General features: G+C 42.7%; 1 protein-coding gene across 4 annotated transcripts in view; it reads right to left on the reverse strand.

The window, feature by feature from the left end:
- The window catches only part of LOC115148962 (solute carrier family 12 member 9), a 29,868-nt gene extending 8,411 nt beyond the window's left edge, over window positions 1–21,457 (reverse strand). For 2 of the 4 annotated variants that reach the window (XM_029691317.1, XM_029691316.1), the window contains exons 1-2: window positions 20,321–21,457; window positions 8,445–8,579 (exon numbers count right to left, since the gene is read on the reverse strand). In XM_029691317.1, coding sequence (XP_029547177.1) covers window positions 8,445–8,579; window positions 20,321–20,972 — 787 coding nt within the window. In that variant the 5' untranslated portion in view covers window positions 20,973–21,457. Of the gene's footprint in view, window positions 1–8,444; window positions 8,580–8,804; window positions 9,065–9,592; window positions 10,756–11,194; window positions 11,448–20,320 lie in introns of those variants that run through there. The other 2 variants (XM_029691319.1, XM_029691318.1) reach the window with 2 other exon arrangements.
- Between the last annotated feature and the right edge of the window lie 869 nt (window positions 21,458–22,326).

Consider the following 22,326-nt stretch of genomic DNA (forward strand, 5'->3'; position numbering starts at 1 on the left):
TGTCAAAGTGAAATTATGTTTTTAGAAATGTTTACAAATTAATAAAACCTGAAAAGCTGAAATGTCTTGAGTCAATAAGTATTCAACCCCTTTGTTATAGCAGTTCAGGAGTAAAAATTAGCTTAACAAAATCATTTCCATGGACTGTGTGCAATAAGTGTTTAACATCATTTTTTTAGGACTGCCTCATCTCTGTACCCCACACATACAGAGGTCCCTCAGTCGAGTAGTGAATTCCAAACACAGATTCAACCACAAAGACCAGGGAGGCTTTACAAGGCCTTGCAAAGAAGGGCACCTATTGGTAGATTTTTTTTTTTTAAAAGCAGACATTGAATATCCCTTTGAGAATGGTGAAGTTATAAATTACACTTTGGATGGTGAATCAATACACCTAGTTACTACATAGATAAGGTCCTACAAAGGTACACAAATTGCACCAACAGAGGGCTGCCGTGCTTCTAGCTCTTAGAAAACTTTGCAGTATTTTGATTTTTCTGTGTTATTTCTTACATTATTAGCTCAGGAAATGTTTGTGTTATTACATACAGCCGGGAAGAACTATTGGATATCAGAGCAGCGGTAACTCACCAGCATTACCAGAATTACGAACAGGAATACGACATTCCCGAATCGGATACTCTGTCCGTAGCCCCCAGGGCAATTGAACTGATTCCAGAGGCCGATCCAAAACACCACTGGAGGAGGATAGGTACTCGGAGTGGTCTTCTAGTCTGACTTAGGAGGCGCGCACACCACCCACCACTTCCGAGTATATTACTCGCTAATGTTCAGTCTCTGGATAATAAAGTTTACGAACTCAGGGAGAGGATTTCTTTCCAGAGAGACATAAGGGATTGTAACATACTTTTTTCACGAAAACATGACTCTCTCGGGATATACTGTCTGAGTCCGTTCAGCCAGTTGGGTTCTCAGTTCATCGTGCAGACAGGAATAAATATCTCTCCAGGAAGAAGAAGGGCGGGGGTATATGTTTCAAGATGAACTACTCATGGTGTGATTATGATAACATACAGAAACTCAAGTCCTTTTGTTTACCCGACCTAGAATACTTCACAATCAAATGCCGACAGCATTATCGCCCAAGAGAATTCTCTTCAGTTATAGTCATAGCCGTGTATAACCCCCTCAAGCCGATACCACAAAGGCCCTCAAAGAACTTCACTGTACTTTATGCAAACTGGAAACCATATCCTGAGCCCGCGTTTATTGTAGCTGGGGATTTTAACAAAGCAAATTTGAGAAAAAGCCTGCCGAAGTTCTATCAACACATTGACTGTAGTACTTGCACTGCTCAAACACTCGACCACTGCTACTCCAACTTCCGGGATGCCTACAAGGTCCTCCTTTCAGCAAATCTGATCACAACTCCATTTTGCTCCTCACTTACTATGGGCAGAAACTCAAAACAGGAAGTACCCATGCTAAGGACTATTCAACGCTGGTCTGACCAATCGGAATCCATGCTTCAAGATTGTTTTCATCATGCAGACTGGGATATGTTCCAGGTTGCCTCCAAGAACAATATTGACGAATACACTGACGGTGAATGAGTTTATTAGGAAGTGTATAGGAGATGTTGTACCCACTGTAACTAATAAAACTTACCCCAACCAGAAACCGTGGAGAGTTTGCAGCATTCACGCAAAACTGAAAGCGCGAACCATCACATTTAACCATGGCAAGGTGACTGGGAATATGGCCGAATACAAACAGTGTAGTTATTCCCTCTGTAAGGCAATCAAACAGGCAAAATGTCAGTATAGAGACAAAGTCGAGTCGCAATTCAATGGCTCAAACCTGAAACGTATATGTGGCAGGGTCTACAGAAATTCACGGACTACAAAGGGACACCCGAAGTCTTGCTTCCGGACAAGTTAACACCTTCACCCGCTTTGAGGATAACAGTGCCACTGACGAGGCCCGCTAACAAGGACTGTGGGCTCTCCTTCTCCGTGGCTGACGTGAGTAAGTCATTTAAGCATGTTAACCCTCGCAAGGCTGCCGGCCCAGATGGCATCCCTAGCCGCGTCCTCAGAGCATGCGCAGACCAACTGGCTGGAGTGTTTTCAAACATATTCAATCTCTCCCTATCCCAGTCTGCTGTCCCCACATGCTTCAAGATGTCCACCATTGTTCCTGTACCCAAGAAAGCAAAGGTAACTGAACTAAATGACTATCGCCCCATAGCACTCACTTCTGCCATCATGAAGTGATTTGAGAGACTAGTCAAGGATCATATCCCCTTACCTGCTACCCTAGACCCATTTCAATTTGCTTACCGCCCCAATAGATCCACAGACGATGCAATCACCATCGCACTGCACACTGCCCTGTCCCATCTGGACAAGAGGAATACCTATGTAAGAATGCAGTTCATTGACTATAGCTCAGCATTCAACACCATAGTACCCTCCAAGCTCATCATTAAGCTTGAGGCCCTGGGTCTGAACCCCGCCTGTGCAACTAGGTCCTGGACTTCCTGACAGGCCGCCCCCAGGTGGTGAAGGTAGGAAAAAACAAGGATGTGTGCTCAGCCCCCTCCTGTACTCCCTGTTCACCCATGACTGTGTGGCCATGCACGCCTCCAACTCAATCAAGTTTGCAGACGACAACAGTAGTAGGCTTGATTTCCAACAATGAGGAGACAGCCTACAGGTAGGAGGTGAGGGCCCTGGAAGTGTGGTGCCAGGAAAATAATCTATCACCCAACGTCAACAAAGTCCAAAATAACCTCAGGAAACAGCAGAGGGCGCACCCCCCCTATCTACATTGACGGGACAGCAGTGGAGAAGCTGTAAAGATTCCTTGGCGTACACATCACTGACAAACTGAAATGGTCCACCCACACAGACAGTGTGGTGAAAAAGGCGCAACAGCTTCAAATCAAATCAAATTTTATTTGTCACATACACATGGTTAGCAGATGTTAATGCGAGTGTAGCGAAATGCTTGTGCTTCTAGTTCCGACAATGCAGTAATATCCAACGAGTAATCTAACCTAACAATTTCACAACAATTACCTTATACACACACAAGTGTAAAGGAATGAATAAGAATATGTACATAAAAAGATATATGAATGAGTGATGGTATAGAACGGCATTGGCAAGATGCAGTGGATGGTATAGAGTACAGTATATACATATGAGATGAGTAATGTAGGATATGTAAACATATAAAAGTGGCATTGTTTAAAGTGGCTAGTGATACATTACATCAAGATGGCAAGATGCAGTAGATGGTATAGAGTAAAGTATATACATATGAGATGAGTAACGTACGGTATGTAAACATTATATGAAGTGGCATTGTATAAAGTGGCTAGTGATACATTTATTACATCAATTTTTCCATTATTAAAGTGGCTGGAGTTGAGTCAGTATGTTGGCAGCAGCCACTCAATGTTAGTGATGGCTGTTTAACAGTCTGATGGCCTTGAGATAGCTTGGCACCTAAAACCCACAAACTTTTACAGATGCACAATTGAGAGCATCCTGTCGTGCTGTATCACCACCTGGTACGGCAACTGCACCGCCCGCAACCACAGGGCTCTTCAGAGGGTGGTGCGGTCTGCACAACGCATCACCGAGGGAAAACTACTTGCCCTCCAGGACACCTACAGCACCCAATATCACAGGAAGGTCAAAAAGATCATCAAGGACAACAACCACCCGAGCCACTGCCTGTTCACCCTGCTATAATCCAGAAGGAAAGGTCAGTACAGGTGCATCAAAGCTGGGACCGAGAGACTGAAAAACAGCTTCTAGCTCAAGGCCATCAGACATCTGGACAAGAGGAATACCTATGTAAGAATGCTGTTCATTGACTACAGCTAAGCATTCAACACCATAGTACCCTCCAAACTCATTATTAAGCTTGAAACCCTGGGTCTCGACACCACCCTGTGCAACTGGGTCCTGGACTTCCTGGCGGGCCGCCCCAGGTGGTGAAAGTAGGAAACAACATCTCCACTCCGCTGATCCTCAACACTGGGGCCCCACAAGGGTGCATTCTCAGCCCCCACCTATACTTCCTGTTCACCCACGACTGAGTGGCCATGCACGCCTCCAACTCAATGATGAAGTTTGCTGACAATACATCAGTGGTAGGCTTGATTACCAACAACGACGAGACAGCCTACAGGGAGGAGGTGAGGGCCCTCGGAGTGTGGTGTCAGGAAAATAACCTCTTACTCAATGTCAGCTAAACAAAAGAGATGATCGTGGACTTCAGGAAACAGCAAAGGGAACACCCCTCTATCCACAATGACAGGACAGCAGTGGAAAAGGTGGAAATTTAAGTTCCTCTGTGTTCATATCACAGACAAACTGAAATGTCCACCCACACAGATAGTGTGGTGAAGAAGGCGCAACAGCGCCTCTTCAACCTCAGAAGGCTGAAAGAAATGTGGCTTGTCACCAAAAACCCTCACTAACTTTTACAGGTGCACAATTGAGAGCATCCTGTCGGGCTGTATCACAGCCTGGTATGGCACAACCTCAAGGCTCTCCAGAGGATGGTGCGGTCTGCACAACGCATCACCAGGGGCAAACTACCCACCCTCCAGGACCCCTACAACACCCGATGTCACAGAAAGGCAAAAAGATCATCAAGGACAATAACCACCCGAGCCACTGCCTGTTCACCCCACTTCCATCCAGAAGGCGAGGTCAGTACAGGTGCATCAAAGTTGAAAAACAGCTTCTATCGCAAGGCCATCAGATTGTTAAACAGCCATCACAATGAGCGAGCTAGGACGGACGAAGTCAATATAACTATATGTTCCGCACTTTTGAAATGTACAGCGACAGAATTCAGAACATGGACTGTTCTTACAGTCTTCTCCCTGTACACCAAGTCAGAACCATAGGATAAATAAAGGGGCCATATAAGCAGACAATGAAAGCTCTTACAATATTCGATGATGAGAAGAAAAGTTGAACCATGATGACGTCAGGTCGTAGCTCTAGAAAGAGGCCTGAGTTCCGATTTACATTTCCGAGTTGGAGGAAAGATCAAAACATATTTTCCCAGTCGTAGCTCGTTTTTCCCGAGTTCCCAGTTGTCTTGAACTCACTAAAGTCAAACTTTGCAATTCCAAGTTAACAGTTGTTTTGAGAGCAGCACAAATCATGCTTCATTGACAGCATGGCCAATGTTGAATGTTTATAATAGGAAAATATACTCTTAATCTTAGATTTGGGACCACACAGCCACTCCACTGTGTAAAGCAGGCTAATGATTGCGGCTCAACGCTCCGTATTTTCTGCTGGCTTGCCCCACCACCACAGAAAGCACTGAGCTAGGCTGAAACACCTGCATGTTGGAGCTGCCTTACTCAGAAAACAAAAAAATAGACCATGTTTGTATGCAGGTTTATTAACTCAATGATATATTTGTATTTTAATTTTTTTACATTGTTGGCAAACTGATGTGTGACACGTATTAATGCCAAAAGAACATGCAAGACCCCAAACATTTATTTTAGTTTTTTTTTTTTTGCTAAAAATGTGGGCCTCAAAACCCCACCTGCCCTGAATGACGGGTCGCTACTGCTCATCTCATATGTATATACTGTATTCTATCCAACAGTATCTTAGTCTATGCCGCTCTGACATTGCTCGCCCAAATATTTATATATTCTTAATTCCATTCCTTTACTTTAGGTGTGTGTATTGTGAAATTGTTAGATATTGCGGTTAGATATTACTGCACTGTTAGAGCTAGAAACACAAGCATTTCGCTACACCCGCAATAACATCTGCTAAACACGTGTACGTGAAAAATAAAATGTTATTTTAATTTGATTTATGGGCATCCTTCCTAACTCAGTTGCCAGAAAGGAAGGAAACCGCTCACGGATTTCACCATAAGTCCAATGGTGACTAAAACAGTTACAGAGTTGAATGGCTGTGACAGGAGAAAACTGAGGATGGATCAACAACAACAACAACGTCGTTACGCAACAATGCTAACCTACTTGACAGAGTGAAAAGAAGGAAGCCTGTACACAAAAATATTCAAAAACATACATCCTGTTTGTGTTTGCAACAAGGCACTAAAGTAATACTGCAAACAAAATGTGGCAAAGAAATTACATTTTTGCACTGAATACAAAGTGTTATGTTTGGGCCAAATCCAATACATTACCAAGTACCACTCCCTATATTTTCAAGCATAGTGGTGGCTGCATCATGTTTTGGGTATGCTTGTAATTGTTAAGAACTGGGGAGTTTTTCAGGATAAAAAATGAACAGAATGGAGCTAAGCACATGCAAAATCCTAGCAGAAAACCTGATTGAGTCTGCTTTCCATCAGACAATGGGAGATGAATTCACCTTTCAGCAGGACAATAACCTAAAACACAAGGCCAAAATCTACAAGGGAGTTGCTTACGAAGAAGACAGTGAATGTTCCTGAGTGACCAAGTTACAGTTTTGACTTAAATCTGCTTGAAAATCTATGGTAAGACCTGAAAATGGTTGTTTAGCAATGATGGACAATGAATTTGACAGAGCTTGAAGAATTTTGACAAGAATAAATGGGCAAATGTTGCACAATCCAGAGACGTACCCAGAAAGACTCACAGCTGAAATCGCTGCTTCTACTAATTATTAACTCAGGGGTGTGAATACTTACAGTACCAGTCAAAAGTTTGGACACACCTACTCATTCAAGGGCTTTTCTTTATTTTTACTATTTTCTACATTGTAGAATAAAAGTGAAGATATCGAAACTATGAAATAACACATATGGAATCATGTAGTAACCAAAAAGTGTTCAACAAATCAAAATATTTTAGATTTTAGATTCTTCAAAGTATCCACCCTTTGCCTTGATGACAGCTTTGCACACTCTTGGCATCCTCTCAACCAGGTTCACCTGGAATGCTTTTCCAACAGTCTTGTAGGAGGACCCACATATGAGCACTTGTTGGCTGCTTTTCCTTCACTCTGCGGTCAACTCATCCTAAACCACCTCAATTAGGTTGAGGTCAGGTGATTGTGGAGGCCAGGTCATCAGATGCAGCCCTCCATCTCTCTCCTTCTTGATCAAATAGCCCTTACACAGCCTGGAGGTTTGTTTGGTCATTGTCCTGTTGAAAAACAAATGATAGTCCCAATAAGACCAAACCAGATGAGATGGCGTATCGCTGCAGAATGCTGTGGTAGCCATGCTGGTTACGTTTGCCTTAAATTGAATTGTAAATAAATCATAGACAGTGTCACCAGCAAAGCACCCCACACCATCACACCTCCTCCTCCATGCTTCACGGTGGGAACCACACATGCGGAGATAATCCGTTCACCTACTTCGCGTCTCACAAAGACAGGGCGGTTGGAACCAAAAATCTCAAATTTGGACTCATCAGACCAAAGGACAGATTTCCACCGGTCTAATGCCCTTTGCTCATGTTTCTTGGCCCAAGCAAGTCTCTTCTTTCTTAATGGTGTCCTTTAGTAGTGGTTTCTTTGCAGCAATTCGACCATGAAGGCCTGATTCACGCAGTCTCCTCTGAACAGTTGATGTTGAGATGTGTCTGTTACTTGAACTCTGAAGAATTTATTTGGGCTGCAATTTCTAAGGCTGGTAACTCGAATGAACTTATCCTCTGCAGCAGAGGTAACTCTGGGTCTTCCTTTCCTGTGGCGGTCCTCATGAGAGCCAGTTTCATCAACGCACTTGATGTTTTTTTGTGACTGCACTTGAAGAAACTTTCAAAGTACTTGAAATTTTCCAGATTGACTGAACTCCGTCTTAAAGTAATGATGGACTGTCGTTTCTCTTTGCTTATTTGAGCTGTTCTTTCCATAATATGGACTTGGTCTTTTACCAAACAGGGCTATCTTCTGTATACCCCCCTACCTTGTCCCAACACAACTGATTGGCTCAAAGACATTAAGATGGAAAGAAATTCCACAAATGAACAAGAAACACATGTTAAATGAAACACATTCAGGTGACTACCTCATTAAAATGTTTGAGAGAATACTAAGAGTGTGCAAAGCTGTCATCAATTAAGAATCTCAAATATATTTTATTTGCTTAACACTTTTTTTTCCATGTGTTATTTCATAGTTTTGATGTCTTTACTATTATTCTACAATCTAGAAAGTAGTACAAATAAAGAAAAGCCCTGGAATGAGTCGGTGTGTCCAAACTTTTGACTGGTACTGTATGTAAATTTGATATTTCTGTAATTCATTTTGAATAAATCTACAAACATTTATAAAAACATGTTTTCACTTTGTCATTGTGGGGTGTTATGTGTTGATGGGTGAGAGAAACAAATCAATTGAACTTATTTTGAATTCAGGCTGTAACACAACAAAATGTGGAATAAGTCAAGGGGTATGAATACTTTCTGAGGGCACTGTATGTTTTTTTGTGGTGTGAGAAAGAACCAGTGTTAAGGATACAATAGGCCCCGCCTCCCTGCACAGCACCATTGGTGGAAATAGCACAGATGGACAAGATGGTGAGGGAGATAATGGTGTAGGCTACAAGCAGCATCACAAGACCCTGCAAGAGCCCCGCATGACCAACCACAAACCCTATGGGGAAACATCATTACACAGTATTAGTATTGTTACAGGAACACAATACAGTAGACTAATGCATTCACACAGTTACACACATACACCTTCTTAAAAAGATCTAGCATAGCTTGGAGCCAACAGCAGCTTGACCATCAACAAGCATCACTGTATGTTGCATGGTGAATAATTCCACATTCACAGCCTATATTTGTAGTTGTCTGACATCGATGCTGCACTCACCAGTTCTGAGGAAGAGGACAATGCTGAACATGGAGAGGACGGTGGGCACTATCACCCCGAAGAATGTGTTGAGTTTTCGGGGTACAGCATTAGGAGTGCTGGCCTCCCCAGTGCCCTCGGACCCCCCCATGCCACATACTGCTGTGTCTACAGACAGACCACACACCCCATGGGCGAGGAGGGGGGCGTGTTCATTAGACATGGCCTTCGGGATAAGCCTATTGTATATTTAGATGGTCTAGACGTCCTTTTTTGTAACCCTGTTAAAATGTTGACAGTCTTTGTATAAATTAGATTATAAAAACAAGTTGGTAACAAAACTGACAATTTGACAGATTCCTGGAAACACAGTATAGCTTTATATGTACGAAAAATAGTAGGTTCTGCAAACCAAAAAATAACGGGAGGGGAGGGTTTTACATTGGGAAAACAACATCTTCAGACTACGATCCACCAGGAAAAAAAGTCGGGCATTCAAAATAAATAGCACACTTCAAAGACACGCGAGTTAAAACACTTGACTACACGACACATCATGCAACATCAACATACATCATATTGCATTTGTTTCAAATTAACAAGAGTTGCGCGATAGTATCGAGTTGACGTTTCTTTCATGTATCCAAAAATGGGAAGTGGAGCTGTGACACAGAACGGTTCTTGGTGAGGTCATTCAACAATTCAAGCCAGCAAATTCCCTACACTTGGTGTTTGACTAATGATACCATTTTTGTTTACTTTGTAATCATGGCTATTGTAGCTATAGCCAGATGAAAACAGCCACTCACCTATTCTCCGTCAGTGGGAATAAGCGCGCGCACTTCCGGTTGTTAAACACTCACTGTCTGCATCTGGCTGCCTACTGTAGCCCACTGCTCCGTTATTTCAGTTTACAGCTGAATGATCTCTGCAAGTTATCACAACGTAATATAAAAGCATACACAACTGTGCTTTGTTAGTTGATCTAACTAGATTAGAAAACTACTGGCTATAGTTAGCATAGGCTACAGATAAATTCTCCAATAGCTCATAAAAGGTAGAAATAATAATGCCGCAATCTGACCAGCTTTCATTCAAATCTACATGTGTATTCTCCCTATTACAATGAACATTGACCTACTTGCACACTCATCTAGTTACTTGCTATTTGTTCTGTGCTGGTCACGGGACAGTAAAAACTGTTCATGTGACTGCCAAAAAGGGGTGGGTGAATATCTGTCTAGCTAGGTTTCCATCCAATTGGCGACAAATTTTCATGCGAATATTCTAAACTGCGCATTTTCCCACCAGAGATGTATTTCTACCAAATTGATAGAACATGTGCGTAATGACGTTGTGCACATACAAATACAGTGTGCTGTTAAATGCCCATGTACCGAATAAAAAATACAAGTTAAATGGGTTTCCAACTCTACTGATGGTTTTCTCACAAACGTGCGCTCTAGCTAACAGCAATTGCTGCGTTTGACTAGAGCGCATGTATAACCCACATGAGAATATTATGGCCAAAAGAGCGATATTTTTTCTTTTTCTTCAACGGCAGCAAAACATCGATTATCATGTCACCAGAATAAAATCATCGCTTTCACCACCCTGTGAATGTCATCATCATTTATTTAATCTGCAGTGGTGGAAAAGGCACTCAATCTTCATACTTGATTAAAAGTAAAAAGATGCCTAAAGTAAAAGTCACCTAATAAAATACCACTCTGCAAAAGTCTAAAAGTATTACATTTTGAACATACTTAAGTATAAAAGTGAAAATATAAATAATTTCAAATTCATTATATTAAGAAAAACAGACAGCAACATGTTTTTTTTATATTTACGGATAGTCAGGGGCACACTCCAAAACTCAGACATCATTTACAAACGAAGCATGTGTGTTTAGTGAGACCACCAGATCAATGGCAGTAGTGATGACCAGGGCTGTTCTCTTGATAGGTGCTGAATTGAACCATTTTCCTATCCTGCTAAGCATTCAAAATGTAACGAGTAGACCTACTTTTGTGTGTCAGGGAAAATGTATGGAGTAAAAAGTACATCATTTTCTTTAGGAATGTAGTGAAGTAAAAGTTGTCAAAAACATAAATAGTAAAGTACTGATACCCCAAAAAATTACTTAAGTAGTACTTTAAATTATTGTTACATACACTATATAGACAACATTATGTGGAGGAATAAGCAGCCTGTAATGTACGCCTGGTTTACCTATCAAATTCTAGATTTACAATTACTTAATTTCCACAAATGGTTTGTAATGTGAGTGATGTCAATTCAGGTACATACAAATAAATTGTGCTGATTTTATGATATCCTTTTAAGTGATAATACAGTAAATTTGTAATTTTTTTCCACAGATGTGTGGTGTTGCCCAGTCCTCCACCTACCTGTTGGAGTGAAAGACCAGAGAGGTGAATAGAGCCGGTTGGTAGAGAGGAGAGGATGGGTTAGGGGTGCGTTTGACAGAGTCTGTCGCATCCCCCCATGTGTCCTGTCAAGAATGCAGATCCACATTGCACAAATAAGCCAAAGTTGGAGAGACACTGTCTGTCTTCAACACATTACATTTGTTGCACAGAGCTACAGTGCCTTGCAAAAGTATTCATCCCACTTGGCGTTTTTCCTATTTTGTTGCTTTACAACCTGTAATTTAAATTTATTTTTATTTGGATTTCATGTAATGGACACACAAAATAGTCCAAATTGGTGAAGTGAAATGAAAAAAAGAACTTGTTTAAAAAAAATGTAAACGGAAAAGTGGTGCGTGCATATGTATTCACCCCCTTTGCTATGAAGCCCCTAAATAAGATCTGGTGCAACCAATTACCTTCAGAAGTCACATAATTTGTTAAATTAAGTCCACCTATGTGCAATCTAAGTGTCACATGATCTCAGTATTTTTACACCTGTTCTGAAAGGCCCCAGAGTCTGCAACACCACTAAGCAAGGGGCACCACCAAGCAAGCAGCACCATGAAAACCAAGGAGCTCTCCAAACAGATCAGGGACAAAGTTGTGGAGAAGTACAGATCAGGGTTGGGTTATAAAAAAATATCAGAAATTTTAAACATCCCACAGAGCACCATTAAATCCATTATAAAAATGGAAAGAATATGGCACCACAACAAACCTGCCAAAACTCACGGACCAGGCAAGGAGAGCATTAATCAGAGAGGCAACAAAGAGACCAAAGATAACCCTGAAGGAGCTGCAAAGCTCCACAGCAGAGATGGGAGTATCTGTCCATAGGACCACTTTAATCCATACACTCCACAGAGCTGGGCTTTGTGGAAGAGTGGCCATAAAAATGCCATTGCTTAAAGAAAAAAATAAGCAAACACGTTTGGTGTTCGCCAAAAGGCATGTGGGAGAAGGTACTCTGGTCAGATGAGACTAAAATCGAGCTTTTTGGCAATCAAGGAAAATGCTTTGTCTGGCGCAAACCCAACACCTCTCATCACCCCAAGAACACCATTCCCACAGGGAAGCATGGTGGTGGCAGCATCATGCCGTGGGGATGTGTCTCATCGGCAGGGACTGGGAAACTGGTCAGAATAGATGGAATGATGGATGGCGCTAAATACAGGGAAATTCTTGAGGGAAACCTGTTTGCCTTCCAGAGATTTGCGACTGGGATGGAGGTTCACCTTCCAGCAGGACAATGACCATAAGCATACTGCTAAAGCAACACTCGACTGGTTTAAGGGGAAACATTTAAATGTCTTGGAATGGCCTAGTCAAAGCCCAGAACTCAATCCAATTGAGAATCTGTGGTATCACTTAAGATTGCTGTACACCAGCGGAACCCATCCAACTTGAAGGAGCTGGAGCAGTTTTGCCTTGAAGAATGGGCAAAACCCCAGTGTTTAGATGTGCCAAGCTTTTGAGACATACCCCAAGAGACTTGCAGCTGTAATTTCTGCAAAAGGTGTCTCTACAAAGTATTGACTTTTGGGGGGTGAATAGTTATGCACGCTCAAGTTTTTTTTTTGTCTTATTTCTTGTTTGTTTCACAATAAATAAAAAAAATCATCTTCAAAGTGGTAGACATGTTGTGTACATCAAATGATACAACCCCCCCCAAAAAATCTATTTTAATTCCAGGTTGTAAGGCAACAAAATAGGAAAAATGCCAAGGGGGCTGAATACTTTCGCAAGCCACTGTACATTTAAGAGTTTATTAAATGTACTGTAGAGCATATGTGGGAAACAGTATGGATAAATAAAGGGGTATTACAATCATATACCAAAATACCAAATACACTTCAAATTAGTGGATTTTGCTATTTCAGCCACATGACAGGTGTATAAAATCGAGCACACAGCAATGCAATCTCCAAAGACAAACAGTAGAATGGCCTTACTGAAGAGCTCAGTGACTTTCAATGTGGCACCATCATAGGATGCCACCTTCCCAAAAGTCATTTCGTAAAATGTCTGCCCTGCTAGAGCTGTCCCGGTCAATGGCAAGTGCTGTTATTGTGAAGTGGAAACGTCTAGGAGCAACAACGACTCAGCCGCAAAGTGGCAGGCCACACAAGCTCACAGAACGGGACTGCCAAATGCTGAAACACGTAAAAAATATTCTGTTCTCAGTAGCAACAATCACTACAGAGTTACAAACTGCCTCTGGAAGCAGCGTCAGCACAATAACTGTTAATTGGGAGCTTAATGAAATGGCCGAGCAGCCGCACATAAGCCTAAGGTCAACATACGCAATGCCAAGCATCGGCTGCAGCGGTGTAAAGCTCACCGCCATTGGGAAAGGGGGATACCTAATCAGTTGTACAACTGAATGCCTTAAACTGAAATGTGTCTTCCTCATTTTACCCAACCCCTCTGAATCAGAGAGGTGCGGAGGGCTACCTTAATCAACATCCACGTCTTTGGCGCCCGGGGAACAGTGAGTTAACTGTCTTGCTCAGGGGCAGAACAACATATTTTTACCTTGTCAGCTCAGGGATTCGATCCAGCAACCTTTCGTTTACTGGCCCAACGCTCTAACCACTAGGCTCATTGTACTCTGGAGCAGTGGAAACGCGTTCTTGGGAGTGATGAATCACGCCTCACCATATGGCAGTCCGACAGACTAACCTGGGTTTGGCGGATGCCAGGAGAACGCTACCTGCCCGAATGCATAGTGCCAACTGTAAAGTTTGGTGAAGGAGGAATAATGGTCTGGGGTTGTTTTTCATGGTTCAGTCTAGGCCCCTTAGTTCCAGTGAAAGGAAATCTTAATGCTACAGCATACAACAACATTCTAAACGATTCTGAGCTTCCAACTTTGTGGCAGAGTTTGGGAAAGGCCCTTTCCTGTTTCAGCATGACAATGCCCCCGTGCACAAAGCGAGGTCCATACAGAAATGGTTTGTCGAGATCGGTGTGGAAGAACTTGACTGGCCTCCACAGAGCCCTGACCTCAACCCCATCGAACACTTTTGGGATGAATTGAAACGCCGACTGCGAGCCAGACCTAATCACCCAACATCAGTGCCTGACCTCACTAATGCTCTCGTGGCTGAATGAAAGCAAGTCCCCACAGCAATGTTCCAAAATCTAGTGGAAAGCATTCCCAGAAGAGTGGAGGCTGTTATAGCAGCAAAGGGGGGACCAACTCCATGTTAATGCCCATGATTTTGGAATGAGATGTTCGATGAGCAGGTGTCCACATACTTTTGGTCATGTAGCATACTTTACGCCACTGTTCATCTGTAGTCTAATAAGCTGCACGCTTTCCAGACGAGTCGTAGTGTGAGGACCACACACCATATCAAGTTTACTTCAATATGATGGTTATTATATCAATATATGCGCATAAAGGTGTTTCCACTGCCATTATTCACATAATTAACTTTACCGACACAAAAAGATCCTACCATGTTGAACAAACAAATTATCTGTCAGCATTTACAAAATTGTACCAAAACGTCCTGTTTCCATCGCAGCTGTCATGATTATTGTTTATATGGTATGACTTTACCTGCATAAAAACTGTGGATGGGAATGTGGTTTATGATGAAAACACAATACAGTACCAGTCAAAAGTTTGGACACACCTACTCATTCAAGAGTTTATTTTTTCAATTTTCTACTTTGTAGAATAATAGTGAAGACATCAACACTATGAAATAACACATATGGAATCATGTAGTAACCAATTAAGTGTTAAACAAAACACATACTGCTAAAACAAATAAAGGCAACACTTAAACAACACATCCTAGATCTGAATGAAAGAAATAATCTTATTAAATACTTTTTTCTTTACATAGTTGAATGTGCTGACAACAAAATCACACAAAAATAATCAATGGAAATCCAATTAATCAACCCATGGAGGTCTGGATTTGGAGTCACACTCAAAACTAAAGTGGAAAACCACACTACAGGCTGATCCAACTTTGATGTAATGTCCTTAAAACAAGTCAAAATGAGGCTCAGTAGTGTGTGTGGCCTCCACGTGCCTGTATGACCTCCCTACAACGCCTGGGCATGCTCCTGATGAGGTGGCGGATGGTCTCCTGAGGGATCTCCTCCCAGACCTGGACTAAAGCATCCACCAACTCCTGGACAGTCTGTGGTGCAACGTGGCGTTGGTGGATGGAGCGAGACATGATGTCCCAGATGTGCTCAATTGGATTCAGGTCTGGGGAACGGGCAGGCCAGTCCATAGCATCAATGCCTTCCTCTTGCAGGAACTGCTGACACTCCAGCCACATGAGGTCTAGCATTGTCTTGCATTAGGAGGAACCCAGGGCCAACCGCACCAGCATATGGTCTCACAAGGGGTCTGAGGATCTCATCTCGGTACCTAATAGCAGTCAGGCTACCTCTGGCGAGCACATGGAGGACTGTGCGGCCCCCCAAAGAAATGCCACCCCACACCATGACTGACCCACCGCCAAACCGGTCATGCTGGAGGATGTTGCAGGCAGCAGAACGTTCTCCACGGCGTCTCCAGACTCTGTCACGTGTGTCACGTGCTCAGTGTGAACCTGCTTTCATCTGTAAAGAGCACAGGGCGCCAGTGGCGAATTTGCCAATCTTGGTGTTCTCTGGCAAATGCCTAACGTCCTGCACGGTGTTGGGCTGTAAGCACAACCCCCACCTGTGGACGTCGGGCCCTCATACCACCCTCATGGAGTCTGTTTCTGACCGTTTGAGCAGACACATGCACATTTGTGGCCTGCTGGAGGTCATTTTGCAGGGCTCTGGCAGTGCTTCTCCTGCTCCTCCTTGCACAAAGGCGGAGGTAGCGGTCCTGCTGCTGGGTTGTTGCCCTCCTACGGCCTCCTCCCCGTCTCCTGATGTATTGGCCTGTCTCCTGGTAGCGCCTCCATGCTCTGGACACTACGCTGACAGACACAGCAAACCTTCTTGCCACAGCTCGCATTGATGTGCCATCCTGGATGAGCTGCACTACCTGAGCCACTTGTGTGGGTTGTAGACTCCGTCTCATGCTACCACTAGAGTGAAAGCACCGCCAGCATTCAAAAGTGACCAAAACATCAGCCAGGAAGCATAGGAACTGAGAAGTGGTCTGTGGTCCCCACCTGCAAACCACTCCTTTATTGGGGGTGTCTTGCTAATTGCCTATAATTTCCACCTGTTGTCTATTCCATTTGCACAACAGCATGTGAAATGTATTGTCAATCAGTGTTGCTTCCTAAGTGGACAGTTTGATTTCACAGAAGTGTGATTGACTTGGAGTTACATTGTGTTGTTTAAGTGTTCCTTTTATATTTTTTGAGCAGTGTATATTTTAGATTTTAGGCCTGATTCAGTCTCCTCTGAACAGTTGATGTTGAGATGTGTCTGTTACTTGAACTCTGTGAAGCATTTATTTGGGCTGCAATCTGAGGTGCAGTTATCTCTAATAAACTTATCTTCTGCAGCTGAGGTAACTCTGGGTCTTCCTTTCCTGTGGCAGTCCTCATGGAGAGCTAGTTTCATCATAGTACTTGGTTTTTGCAACTGCACTTGAAGTAATGATGGGCTGTCGTTCCTCTTTGCTTATTTGAGCAGTTCTTGCCATAATATGGTCTTTTACCAAATAGGGCTATCTTCTGTATGCCAACCCTACCCTGTCACAACACAACTGACTGGCTCAAATGCATTAGGGAAAGAAATTCCACAAATTAACTTAAGGCACACCTGTTAATTGACATGCGTTCCAGGTGACTACCTCATGAAGCTGGTTGAGAGAATGCCAAGCATGTGCAAAGCTGTCATCAAGGTAGCTACTTTGAAGAATCTTTAATCTTAAATATATTTTGATTTGTTTAACACTTTTTTGGTTACTACATGATTTCATGTGTTATTTCATAGTTGATGTCTTCACTATTATTCTACAACGTAGAAAAATCTTGCTGTTACATGATTGTACAAAACACAGGGCCCTAGATGAGCAATGGCAGACAGGAAGGGTGGGGTAGTATAGTTATCTGCGTTTCATGTGTAGAACATATTGTAATAACCATATTTTATAATGAATGAACTTGGTGTCTTGGTACTGTTTATGAAGTCATATTTTATTGTAACAATATTAAACAAAATAATCCAATAACACTCTGAAAATGTGACTTTTTAATCGGTAAATCAAAAACGTACAAAATAAATTCATTGCTGTTCAAAATGAATAGGCTAATGAAAACAATATACAACAGAAGCATCACTTTAAATACATATTTTCCCCTCAGTTTTGGCTTTATAATTATAGTGTTAAACTGTTGATAAAGATCTACATGTAATACCAACAAAAATACACTATTCATTTCTGTATTGCGCTATCAACTCAGCCAAAGTGTTCTGTATTTCCATTTTACCAGGTATGTGTAGTTAACGAAAATCAACTCTTGATGCCAAACTGTTGTATAAACCTTTCCAGGCGGAATCTGCAGACCTGCTCCTATCTGTACCTGCTCCTATCTGTGACTGCATAATGAACACCCTTTTATGCCAATTAAGAACATTGTGAACAAGCAGTAATAGAAATAGATTATTCTTTACTTGTTTTTTGTATTTTACCCTCCTTTCTCCCCAAATTTTGATCTTGTCGTGTCGCTGCAACTCCTCAATGGGCTCAGGAGAGGCATGCGTCCCCCGAAACATGACCCGCCTAATTGCGTTCCTTAACACCTGCCAAATTAAGCCGGAAGCCAGCCGCACCAATATGTTGGAAGAAAAAACGGTTCAACTGGCAACCAGGGTCAGTCCGCAAGCACCCGGTCCGCCACAAGGAACCGCTAGAGTGCAATGAGTCCTAACCTGGACTACGCTGGGCCAATTGTGCGCCATCCTATGGGACTCCCGGCCACAGCCGGTTGTGGCACAGTCCGGGAATGAACCTGGGTCTGTAGTAACACCTCTAGCACCGCGATGCAGTGCCTTGGCCTCCCTAGTGGCGCAGCAGTCTCAGAAAAGGGGAACTAACCACTAGCCTACCTGCAATAGATGATTCTTACATGATCAGCTTGTGTACATTGTCAATTAAATAATATTAACTTTGATTAGGGTGAACTTAACACACAAAATTAGTACCATCTTATCATGTTTACAAAATATGTTTGTATGAATGTGTACCAAATCCATCCTGATTAGGAATCCAGGGACTGTGAGTGGAGGTGTGGCCATGTATAGGAGGGCCCTGCTTGGAGTAGAGACAGTGCCACTGCCGGGTGGGGTGTGGTGGGAGCAGGTGAGTGGGTCAGCCTGTGCTTCTTGAGCTGGCCTAGCTCCCTGAAACAGCAGCCACACTGGGCACAGCGGTAGGGCCTCTCCCCAGTGTGGATGCGCTGGTGCTTATGCAGACTGTCCAGGTGGCGGAAACGCTTCTCGCAATACCTGCAGGGATATGGCCGCTCACCCGTGTGAATGCGCTGGTGTGTCTTCAGGCAGTAGAAGCGGCGGAATCCCCGGCCACACACGTTGCAACGATGCACCTTATCCGAGCTCTCCCTTCGGACTTCAAAAGCCCCTAGAAGACCAGCGTCCCCTGCAGAGGGTGGGACAAACCCCATGAAGTTACCATCATTGTCACCATCATTATCAATGTGAGCTTGCGTCTGTGGCAGTTGTTGTGATGACTCAGGGAGGTGGGACTCCAGCATACTTGGGACCTCAGGGTCGTTTTCAATTTTAACTGTTCTTTTGACTTCATCCACCTCATCGAGCACCTGGATCAGGCCCAGGTCATTCACATTGCCTGCTGGGTGACTCTGAACCATCTCCAACTCAAAGTTGGTAATATCAGAAGTTCTGTGAGGGTCCTCTGCTGCCACTGTTCCTCCCTCCTGCTCCTGTTGAATTATTCCAGAGTCCTCTCCTCCACTTGCATGGACTTTGTATTCTGAAAAAGATAAATGATGATATGATCAGTGAGCAGGAGACTTTTCATTTGTTGAGTACATGCAAATAGGGTGATCCCACGACAGCATAGCCTGAATATATTTTTGGTATCGCAGATTGTTCTGGCAATTATCACATAGAAACTTAATTGGGAAGATAGATGATTGATATACTTTTTACATTTGTAATCATGATAAAAAATTTAAAAAATTTAAGTGGCAATTTTAGGGCCTTTTTAGACCTATACATGGACCCAATGATCCATGAACCGTACATGATACAAACAGCTTAAAGTCGTTACACTCCTAATAGAGTGCTCTAAAATATGGAGTATCGCTATATTCTAAAATACAATTTTACACATGCATTTATTCAACATTAAAACAACTAATATTAATATTTCAAAAGTACCCTTTTGATTTGGTAAATTAGACATTGTTTTAAACAATATACAAGTACGTCAAATTTCCTGAGTGGGGACTGTTACTTTTAAAGTTCTGATCAATTTGATGACCAACACAGTGAATGCGAAAATGGATTCAAAGGGAACTCAGTGGTCCTCTGTACCTCAGTTGGTAGAGCATGACGCTTGTAACGTCAGGATAGTGGGTTAGATTCCTGGGACCACACACACGTAAAATGTATGCACGCATGACTGCAAGGTGCATTGGATAAAAGCATCTGCCAAATGGCATATATTATAACTCCCTCTGATGGTGATTTGCTGAATCCTACAGGAGGGCAGTGGTTGGTTAATGAACTATAATGTCAATTTCCCACTCTGGAATTGTGATGTGTTTGATGAGTATATTGTTGCAAACAATGTCTAAAAAATAAGCTAAATCAAAAAGGGCATTTTATGTTGAATACATTTCAGATTTTTTTTCTTAAGAATATAGCCACACTCCATATTTTAGAGCACACTATTAGGAGTATAATGACACCAACATGTCAATCGTGTACGGTTCACAGATCATAGTGTCTTTCAGGAACCATGTGTCATATTTTCTCAAATTGTTTGTGAAAAGGGTAAAATGCATGTTAAACATCCTTTCTCCCAATGAAGTTGTGAGAATTGACTATAAAATCGGATACCCAAAATATTTTTGGGCTGAGCTGGAGTGGAACCGCCCAGTATAAATGTCTATGTGTAGGGTGTAAGCCTACCTTTCTCCGCAACTCCATCGTCTGTAATGTAGAATTGCCCCTCTGTATCCTCCTCAGTGTGATGAGGTGAGTTTCCAACCTCTAATTGTGGCACTTTGGATGTTCGTGAGAGATTGATAGAAGAGACAGTGGAAGAGGATGTCCGTATTCTTCTCAAGTTTTCGCTGCTCCTGGGCCATTCATGCTGCACTGTTGGTAAGCAAAGACCTACACTGGGGACTGACTTAGAAAACGGTGATCGTGTGGATGAGGCTCGAAACGACTTGGGCCCACGGGTCGTGAGCATGTTGGAAGGACTCCCCGAAGCAGTGGGGGGAAAGAGAAAAGGAGACTCTTCCGAACCAGGACCTAAAGCACCTGATCTAGGCTGGTTGTGATTAAGAAGTAAACACTGTTTGATGTTCTTCTCGGCTGCTGTCATGTAGTACCGTGTTGCTTTGAGTTCACCCTCAGATACGTCAAGTCTCTCTCTCAAACTTTGGTTCTCACGATGAGACTCAGCAGCAGCAGTCCGAGCTGCGGCCAGTTTGATACCAACTACTCTAGCAGTTTCGTTCAAAACGGCTTCTACTGCACACCTCACTGCCTGTTCGATGGTCGATGCAAGTTCATATTTGAGGAAAGAGACACTGGTCTCCATCGTCAAACTCATGGTAGTACTTCGCTTGATGTTATGTTTCCAACAGTTCGAAAAAGTTACAAATGCAAATTAACAGAAGCCTCGGGATTCAGTCCTTGTTGTTTGGTAAGCTAACCTTAACTGGCCACCGTGTTAGCTAGCTAACGTTAGTTCGATAGCAAGCCGTCTAGTTAGCCTCTGGCCAGACAACATACTGACTGTTTGAAATTCTTAAGAAATTAGCTTTTAAATCAAACAAATGAACAGCTAAATGAGTCAACTTGTTTCTCGAAGAATCTCACTGAAAAACGTGTTTTTTTTTCTTTCTTTCTTTTTTTGCCAACTCACCTCCCCACGTATCAGCTTTTGAGTGTCGCATAGTTATTACGTCAAACGGTGTATTCTTCTTCTTTGGTGGGGTTTATCAGCGGTTGGCATCCAACGTTAAGGTGTATTACCGGCCACCTACTGTACTGGAGTGTGGGCCAGAGACAGGGAGAAACGAAATCCAATCTGCCAGCCCCGTTGTTCTTAAAAAAAAGATAACAAAATATTTAAGACTATATCTAATGACGTTCTACTCAATATAATTTATAAACTAATTTCCTGTATACCCTTCTCCCTCATACTAGATCTCAGCCGCTCTTTCCCTCTGATACTGCCCACACTGTAGCAATACATGCTCCACGGTCTGTGTTTCCTGGCAATAATCACACTTTCCTGTTGGATGCTTTCCTATCACATTTAAGGTCTTATTCAACTGGCTGTGTCCCACACTTAATCTTGTAAAAAATAGCCTCCTCTCTTCTGTCCCTTCCTGCCATCCTCCCCTCCCCGACTTTTCTCTGTACTTGAAATAAATGCCTGCCCTTAGTATCTCTATTCCATTGCTCCTGCCATCTCTGCACCATCACTGTCCATATCAGGCTTTTTGCCTCTGCCTTGCTCTTTGAAACTATTTTACTTTAGTGGCATTATTGTCGCCATGGGGAAATTTTGTTGCAGTGTCATGTACACGTTTAAAGTGGTGTTTAACAACATCAACACCCCCACTATGAATATTCTTGAGTGGCCCAGCCAGAGCCTGGACTTGAACCCGATCAAACATCTCTGGAGAGACCTGGATATAGCTGTGCAGCAACACTCCCAATTCAACCTGACAGAACTTGAGAGGATCTGCAGAGATGAATGGGAGAAACTCCCCAAATACAGGTGTGCCAAGCTTGTGGAGTCACAACCAAGAAGGCTCGAGCCTGTAATCATTGCCAAAGGTGCTTCAACAAAGTTCTCAGTAAAGGGTCTGAATATTTAAGTAAATGTGATATTTCAATGTATTTATTTTTATAAATAACACTGCTCACTTAACCTGGAAGCCAGCCGCACCAAC

This window comes from Salmo trutta, chromosome 15 (assembly GCF_901001165.1).
Source record: "Salmo trutta chromosome 15, fSalTru1.1, whole genome shotgun sequence".
Taxonomy (NCBI): domain Eukaryota; kingdom Metazoa; phylum Chordata; class Actinopteri; order Salmoniformes; family Salmonidae; genus Salmo; species Salmo trutta.